At 41.1% G+C, this 9387-nt stretch overlaps 1 protein-coding gene across 1 annotated transcript in view; it reads left to right on the plus strand.

Annotated features, from left to right (window-relative positions):
- The window catches only part of FER1L6 (fer-1 like family member 6), a 65740-nt gene extending 57967 nt beyond the window's left edge, over positions 1 to 7773 (plus strand). Inside the window, 4 exon segments of the mRNA XM_040547780.1 lie at positions 656 to 897; positions 1241 to 1404; positions 2621 to 2721; positions 6778 to 7773. Of these exon segments, the coding sequence (XP_040403714.1) occupies positions 656 to 897; positions 1241 to 1404; positions 2621 to 2721; positions 6778 to 6958 (688 nt within the window). The 3' untranslated portion in view covers positions 6959 to 7773.
- Positions 7774 to 9387: the final 1614 nt, after the last annotated feature.

The raw sequence follows: 9387 nt of genomic DNA on the forward strand, positions 1-9387 counted from the left end.
GAGAAAGACAGGAGTAGATATCTGTTTGTTTCTGTGCCTTAATGACAAAGGCACATATCTCGTTATGTTCAGATAGTGCACTCGGCACTGAATGTGTCACCAGGATTTGCACTGGAATTGTTGCTAGTTTTCCCCATTCCTTGTTGAATTAATGAAACTTGCAGGGAAAACACCACTCCTTGGGTGCAGTGCAAAAATGATAACCTTTACTCAACCTGTGATCATCTTCAGAACTAAAATGCATAATGGTGGATCATTACCTTGGTGGAGCTCTTCAGAAGAGAAGATTATGTTTAGGAAAGCACAGTCCTCCTGTAACATAGCATTGCACTTCAGATGATATGCACACTATAGCAGAAACCAAGAAAAAAAGACAAGAAAAGCTGGGGAGACTTCTCCAGCCGTATTTGTGCCATGTTTATACCCCCAGACTGCAACTGCAAACACTACAGACTCTAGGACTAACCCCTTAAGCCAGTTTTGGGACATTGACGTGGAATCTGTTGGCATGGCACAACATGACTACAGGATGATTAGTAAATTTTAAAGGAATGATGCTCTGTGTGCTTATCCAAAACGTTGTTACTGAATGACAACACCTTCAATTCAAGCTCCCCTGGTGATGGCAGTGTGTTCCACTATGTGCTTGCCATAGGTGGATAAAGGGCCTGGAAGAGGACAAACAGGAGACAGATGTACACTACAACTCCTTGACAGGGGAGGGCAACTTCAACTGGCGCTTTGTGTTCCCATTCCACTACCTCCCAGCTGAGAAACAAATGGTGGTTAGTAAAAGAGAAAACATATTTTCCTTGGAAAAGACAGAGCGCAAAATACCCGCTGAGCTGGTGCTTCAGGTGTGGGACTTTGAAAGACTCTCTTCAGATGATTTTTTGGGTAAGTATGCAGTGAAACTGTCTGAGCTTCATGTGAGGTCTCTCTATACCTGTATTTTATAAAGGTGTGTACAAGGAAGTGTCTGAGACCATAGTCTTTCACATCTTTCTCCGAGGCACCACATTGCCACCTTATCCATTTCTTGCAGAGTGAATAATTAGGGACTTGGATGCGGCAATGCCAAGGCAATATAAATGAACCGCTGAAGGTACAGGGAGATTCTCAGCTATGAGGCTTGGGCTAAAATGCTGCATTGCTCCATGTGTCTTACCTGAAAACTGCTGTATGAATGCCTTTGTGTCTTTCTGGTTTCTGAGTGCTATCACATCACTTCTCTCTCCAGGCACTCTCGAATTGAACCTGAACGGCTTCCATCGAGCAGCAAAGTCAGCCAAGAGCTGTGACCTAGGCATGGCTGTGGCAATGAGTGAAGAAAACAAGATCTCCATATTTCAGCAGAAGCGTGTCAGAGGCTGGTGGCCTTTCATCAAGGCTGGGGAGCTCACGGTGGGTAGCTCACTATAGATGAACAGATTTTCTCTGCGGCCAATAGACTCTGCTGCAATCCTGACAGAGACAGATGCTAATTTTAAATATGTTACCTGAAGAATAGCCACCACTGGCAATCCACATAACTTCTGCATGTGCTTCAGTGGTACCCCCATAATTTTTGTTCAGATAATCCCAGACAGACCGAGTTTTACTTTTTTTCTGATTCTCTGCCCCACCCCCAGGGGCAGGCAGTGAGCGAAGGGCTGTGTGGGACTTAGCTGCATGCTGGATTAAACTACTACAACTTTGTATTTTTTCTTTGCTTTCTTCCATTGCTTATCTTCCATCACACTGGATGGGCAGAGTGGAAAATCAAGTGCTTCCATGAGTGCAAGGGGAAAAGTGTTAACTCTTATTTAGGAAGCTCTAACTTCTGTAGCCCAAGTTATGGCTGATAATAAGGATACAAGTTAACTCAACTTACCTATTTCTACTGCATGGTGTAGCAAACATGATCTTTTACTGGTGCTAATGTTTTGTGGGTCACTTAACAAATTTTAATGGCTTGTTTCAATGGAAACAAGCAGTAGAACAGCAGAATTCTGAAAATTATTGGTAAATTGGTTCTGAACAAAGCTATCCTTTTGTCATACATCTGAGTATCATCTTCTGGCCATACATGAAGAAAATTGACTTTAAATTCACCTGCTGGGTTCTTTTAGCTTTTCTATCACCTGAACAGAGCTCTAGGACTTCATGACATTTTCTGCACACAGATCTCATTTCTAGCCATCTGCTTTTGTGATGTATGACCCTAGTGAACAATCACTTGTGACGGGCTGAATTTCCCCCTGTTGCTAGATTGCACCTTGTCCAGCCCAGACACCCATCTCCCAGCTCAGCCATTCAGCTCTGCAGGGACACATGATAGTTGGAGTGAACAGGAAAAGATTTTGCAATGGGCCTTAACTGCACTATGATTTAGGAAGCAGAAAAGATATTTCTGGAGGAAAACCTCTCTTTAATTATGGTCTTTGGGTGTAAGTCAGGGATTTGGTGCCTAGGTTTTTCTTTGTGCTTTTTCTGTAACTGCAAAGACTTTCTCTTATTTTCTTTAATCAATTTCATTTGCCCTCAGATGGTTCCATAATTTCTCCACAAGCCAATTCCTGCTGTGATTTAATTATAATAACCAAGTAATGGATGCTTACGTATGATCTCTCTGATCCAGGGCAAAGTGGAAGCTGAATTTCACTTAGTCACAGCAGAAGAAGCTGAGAAGAATCCAGTAGGCAAAGCTCGAAAGGAGCCAGAGCCCTTGGAAAAACCCAAGTGAGTAGGAGCATATTCATTAAAAAGCTGGGGCAGGGGTGTTCAGCAGCAGTCAGGGAAGAGCAGCTCTCCTTGCTCTTCTCATTCCTGCTATAAGCTTGAGCGAGCTGTTTGGCCATCTTGGCAATGCCAGGCTTCCTTGTGACAGGGCTGATTGATGGCACTCTTAGCTGGCAGCACCTTCCAGGTAAGCTGAAACGTCTTCCTGTGGAAGGCAAAACAAATCACATTGCTGCCCGTCTGACCTCAGCTAGACTTCACACACACGCTCATTCCATAGCTGACTTGGTCCGTGATAACCTCTTCAACCACTGCGATTTATGCACATACCCAACACTTTATTTTGGCCACCAGTAAATATCAGAGGGATGATATTTACTATATTAAGAGGCTATATGTAAGCCATTAACATTTAAGTGCTTTAAAATTATTGTATGCCATGGTTTTTTTTTTGTGTTTTTTTTTTTTTTTTTTTTTTTTTTTTATGGAGTGTTGTTGTTAATCTGACCATTAGGAGGCAGAGTTTTAGTATTAGGCAACAGGAATTACCCACACAAATCTGAAGGTATCTTAACTGCTACACACCAGTGAAAAGCTGACCTCTGCATGCATGTGGTTCTTCTTGCATAAATTAATCACATGCGGATAAAGGCACATAAAACACGAAAATCATGCCATACAGGAACCATATGACTTTAACATATGTCTCTAATTTCTTTATATTTCATAATCAAAGAATGAAGATGCTTGTTTTTCATCATAATACTCTTTAAACAGGACATTTTAAGTGGTTTAACAAAGGCAGATGATCTAAAAGGAGCATTTTATCTTTCAGTATTTACCACATTATAAAAATATATTATCAATTGAGATTTTTGCATTCAGAAAAAAATGTACTTCTAATCTATTTTGGCTCAAGTACTTTGTTCTACTAAAGTAAGGAGTTAGACTGAAAAAAAAAAAGGAAATTGGTATTTTATTTCCTGCTACCAAAGCTTCTAAAAATAAATTGCAAATCCTAAAGGTAATCATTGCACATTGTTTATTCTTCATTTGTATGATATACAAACAAATGTCTCAGAATAAATATGAAAGAGGAGAAAACAGCATAAAGGTGGAATTGCCAATAGTTCTAAAAAGGTTACGAATTTTGTCTGAAAATTAGAGTTAACAGAGACTTATTGAGAATTAGCCTTAGAAAAACTTTAATCAATCATATCATTGAACATCTTTCTTTACCCAAGGGCAGGATGAGCTATACCTGACAGATGTCTAAAAGATGCCCAGCAATGGGAACTGCAGCACTTTTATTACATAGCAGAGAGGACTGAGACAGCTCTGAAATATGTGTGGTGGGAAGCAACCAACCTAGGCAGTTTTAAGAGGGATCATAGTGTGTAATAACAGAAAGATTACTTGTTCAAAGGCTGTCAAAAGGATGCACAAAGCCACGCTCATTTTCAAGCTCAAATCATCAAGCCCAGCCCATGCACCCCAGGCAGCCTGGGGCTCCAGGGCACCTTGAATTTTCACCTCAAGGACATTTTTGCTGGTAATGTGCTGTTGTGCTAAAATGTGGTCACTAGCCTGGTGGCCCCTTCTCTGGTGCACAACCAGCCTGGAGGTGTTTTGACCCAGATGCAGCAAAACTAGAGTCTTCAGATCTTTTGCTGAGTAACCAGAGAGGCTCCACATCTAGGTTTTTATGATGAAGTACACAGGCAACACATGGCTTGACCCAGATCTACGCTTAATTGAGATGTATACCTCAATTAAATTCAGGGTGGGACTAGTCCTACCTGACACTATCCATCTCAGAAGCAAGTCATTCGGGCTCCTGTTGTAGCTACTCATGTACAGATGGAGGCGTCATCCTATTTACGCAACACACATCTTAGTATGGGAGCAGTGACCATCAGGAAATTGGGGAGAGAGGTCCTCTGCAAGGTCCTTCCTCTCCACGCTGACTGCACAATAACCCTACGTGACTGACCAGGCTGGACACCTGACTTTGAATGTTAGGCAGAACAAATCCTAAGGTAAAAAAGGTGGTATCAGCATGCAGATGGTAAATACATCAAGACCAGTTACTGGAAAGAAAATAAAATAATAGCTGAAGACATTGTATGCCTCAGTTCCATAAAGCTGGCATTAAAGTTTACCAACTCAGTGCCACATGTGTAGTATGGACTAAGTGGTTCACATATACACAATAGTCAAAATCAATGGAGAGATGGCAGATAACTGTTTCTGCACTTCAAATAAGCTCTCTTCAGGAAGAGGTGGGTCTTCATATCTCTGTGCCAGTACTCTAGGTTTGCACATTTGTTGACAATCATGTAGGTTCATACAGAGAGAAGCAGATACATTTTCAGATTGTTCATTTTAAAACTTAATCATGCAAAACAAAATATTTTTAAAAACTAAATTATATTCCAGGAGCTACTAGGCAGTGGCAGACTCCTTAAAGTACCAAAGAAAAGGTTGACAAAGATTAAATGTCTGAGGACTAAAACAAATGAGAAAGGTGCATGGTTTTTAGCAGAGTGTAATTTCATACTGGTAAAACCACCGTGAGGTTATCCATCTCTTCATCTCTGCCAAACAAAACAGGACGCTTTTCTAGTAGATGCTCTCTGTTGTAACAAATATACTGTTATAGCTGGTACTGAATTCTGTTGCCTATGTTGCACAGAAAACAAATTAAATGAGCCAGAGTCTGGCTTTTTTTCCCCTGTCCTTAAAGTTATGAAAAGCCCTTTAGGTGGAACATACAGAATAATGTTTTTGTTACTCAAGTCTGTGATTCAGTCAGCTTCACTCTTTATCACATCCACTTTTTTACAATTCCTTTCAACCTGGAGGGCTTATTATTTATTTATTTCCTAGCCATTTCTACCCTTACTATAATAAGGTCTTTAATTAAAAAAATAGTCGTTTGACCTTTAGATTTCCTGAGTGTCTGTCAGATTGGCACTCCCTGTCATGTGCTGAATACTGAATTCTCCAGATAACTAACCCACAATTTAAATTACTTAAAGAGCTTTCTGACATTAAACATGTCCATTACTTTTTGTCCCCCTCAGTCTTAATTTCATTCTCCTTACCGCTGTACCATCTGCACAATTACAGTGATATTTGATAACAAAGAAAGCCTGCACCCAATTGTGCTGGTGTTAACGTTGCTTGGCATCGTTGCACTCTGCAGGTCATCCCATCACACACTGCTGACAGATGTTGGCTCAGCTCATTGCAGAGGTAGGGCTGTTGAAGTCAGAGGCATAATGACCTCCCAAGCTGCTTGGCATGCCAGAGGAGAGATTACCCCTACATTTTTCCTAAGGGGAATGTTGCTTTCCTCTCTGTGTGCAGCTTTGCTGTACAGTGTGAAGAAACTGGTTATGCAGAAGAATATGACATGGGACAACATTTGGAAGAAATACAGGATTGTGGAGTGCAGATATGCCCCACCAGAAGGTGGCCCTTCTTCCTTTTATGTACCCAGGCAATCTACCTAGATTTTGAGGTTCCTCTCATCTCCGGTTTTCAGGAGGCCCATTTTAAAACCCCTTCTGACAATATCTCATTTTGGGCTGTATGCTAGTCCTGAGCTGACTGCCTGTTATGGCACAGTGACTATCACCAAGCAATCACATTTTGTAGTGACTCAATTGCTCCTTTTGCAATGCTAAATTCTTTGCAATGAATAGAAAGCTTTTGTACTCTAATTTAAGATGTCTGCATTTCTTCTTTAGGATTTATCACAATCTTTTCTATATTTTTGAACCCCTCATCTTGCCCTAAATTGGAGTAGTTATGAAATGTGAACTGGAATTTCATTCCTAGCTGTGTGTGGAGCTAGGGCTTGGGGACAAGATGGATGACCTGAGAGTAGGTAAAACTCACAGAAGTTGTCTCTAAACATTTTAGTGGGCTCCCAGGAGTTAAAGGTCATTTTTAGACTCAATTATATATTTTGCAGTGGGGTAGCTTTGGAAATAGATGGATCTACCTTTACAAAAATGTTTATTTCTTTTTTTCTTTCCTCCTCCTTAGCCGACCAGACACATCCTTCTCTTGGTTTGTAAATCCTTTCAAGTGTTTGTATCACCTGATCTGGAGAAATTACAAGAAGTATATCATCATTGGCATAATTCTGCTTATTCTTGTTGTCTTCCTGGTGCTCTTCATCTACACAATGCCAGGTGCAATCAGTCATAAAATAGTTGTAGGATGAGCATAAGATCATGGCTCTCATTGTAACCAATCATACACAAACAATTCAGTTAAAAATAAAAGTCAGGCATACAGAATTAATGAACCTGAAACACATCTCTTTTGTTGTAAAGAGAAAGCACAACTATTCCTATGAGAAATAGGAGCTGTCTTAGAATATTTTAATGTCTTACTTCTTTGGCTGCTCATTCAGACCCTGCCTTACTGTGCATTATCGGTAACATCCTGATGTAGCTTTAGTGGCAATGACAGCCTGATTCTACACCTAAAACTGAGTTTAAAAGTAAATTTCTTAATGCGATGCAGAAACTGATTTGTCAATCAAGTATGTATTATTATAAAAAGTAATTAAATTTTGAGAGCAAAATCTGTATACAAGCAAATGTACAGTCCAGTTGCTGCATAGTTTTGCAATTATTTGATTTCATTTTCAATGATTTTATAATGTTATTATTATTTTGAGATAAAAGGTTTATTAAAAAATCAGAAGTTAAATTGCCTTGTTTGATGTCATAAGCAGAATTCATCCTGTGCCTCCCAGTAGGTGCTCTGGGCTCTGTAAACACTTGTGAGGTAAGTGGTGATGGGAGGAGGTAGAAGCACAGATAGAAAGAACTTTTTTCAGCTGCAATTTGAAAGTGCTGGAGGTTGCTGGAGGGGAGGGATCGGGAAGATGAAGACTCAGCTGCAGGTACTGCGGTAGCAAATGATCCTTGTAAAGGAGAGGGAACAGGGAGGATCCTGCTGCCTGAACAGAGGGAACAAAGAATGGAAAAGGCAAAGGGGGCAGCGTGGAACACGTTGTGAGGGATTAAAGAAAACAAGAAATAAAACCATACACAATAGTCAGCCATTGTGAAGATCTTCATCCTGCTTAGAAATACAGAAAATGCTGCAGCCTGTCATGCACAAGGAAAGGCCTGATAACTTAAGGTCTGTGTGGCCTTAAATAAGCAAATATGATTTCGAAGTAGGTACAAAAATCCCCTCTTGTCTCATCCATGGTCAGAGACGTTGTACTGATGGCCTTTGAGAAAATGCCTTCCATTGCTCTGCTCATACAAAGTGTGAGCGCTTTGGAAGGACTTCACCTTTAGTAAATTTTAAAGTATCAAAAGAGAAGAAAAAGAAATCCCAGAAATGCTGATCATTCTGCCAAACTGAGGGTGCGGAAATAAAAATGCAACATTCATCATCGTTCTCAAAAGCCACTTCTGTGGGAAGTTTGTGTGGCATTGTTTGCACCTAGGCTGGCTTAAGGCTGTGCAAAGAGCCTCTGTGTTCTCCTCTGGCCAACAACACAGGTAGTAACTGCATTATTCAGAGAAACAGATGTCTAAGAAACTTCCACAGAGAAAATATTTTACATTTAAAGTGCATTTTAGTGGCTTATTTTGGATGGATTGAATTGCTCTAAAAGTGCCTCCTCCTCTTTCCACTGATGACAGAGGCAGATGGCTAAATGCAGGCTGAAAGCATCCCACCCCACCCCATCCAGTAGATTGTGGCTCTCAGTGTTCCTTCTAAATCTCATGCTTATGTATACAGTAAATATAACTGAATTATTTAGGTGAGTAATTACATTGCAATTAGACATGTGGGAAAGGACGACACTGGATGGGTTTTACCATTGGGCTATTTTGCTGTAGGTGTGTATTTAATATGACCAACAAATTAAAATGCAATTAGTTGAGTCTGTACTAGTTAAACGTAACAATGCAAGACGGTGATGGTGAAATGTGCTGGGCACCCTTGAGTCTTTCTTCACCTCATATCTCTCTGCACTTGCCCCTTATCTGGTACAGTCTCCAGTTCCCCTGTGTATGTGACACATTCCTCTGAAACCACTTGTTTTTCCTTTTTGCGCTATTTTGCACTTGACTTTGTATGAATCAGAAAAGGAAATCTTTTTTCTCCCAGTACGTCTCACCATGCTATGAATTTTGGAATTGCAATTTGAAAGCTCCAATAAGAGCAAATAAAATTACTTTGATGCAAAATGTGGAAGATGAATCACAACAACTGGAATATATCGTGACAGTCATAAGGCAGTGCTGCTGATCTTTTTCTAGTGTAAAAGGAGGCCTGATCCTGCACGGCAGCTGCTGGGTCCAGCTGTCCTTACTCTGCTTGTTTGCCCTGACTGCCATGGACTGGGTGAAGTGCTGGGCTGTGGCTGGAATGCCCTGTCCTTGGCAGAGGGTCCTGCTGCGTGGCTCCAGGACCAAGCCTCGGTTCTGGACCCCAGCAGCAAGCACACTGGCAGCGCTGTTATAAGATGGCTGAAGTGACATCTCCCTCCAAGTCCTAGTGTGATTCTGGACGAGCAGTGACTGTGCACATACCCTCTGCCCCTCATCCCTCGCATCCCCTGGCTAGCAGCCACCTGCTTCACCCATGCAGCCCCTTGGGTCTTCAGACCCGTGCAGC

This window comes from Cygnus olor, chromosome 2 (assembly GCF_009769625.2).
Source record: "Cygnus olor isolate bCygOlo1 chromosome 2, bCygOlo1.pri.v2, whole genome shotgun sequence".
Lineage (NCBI taxonomy): Eukaryota > Metazoa > Chordata > Aves > Anseriformes > Anatidae > Cygnus > Cygnus olor.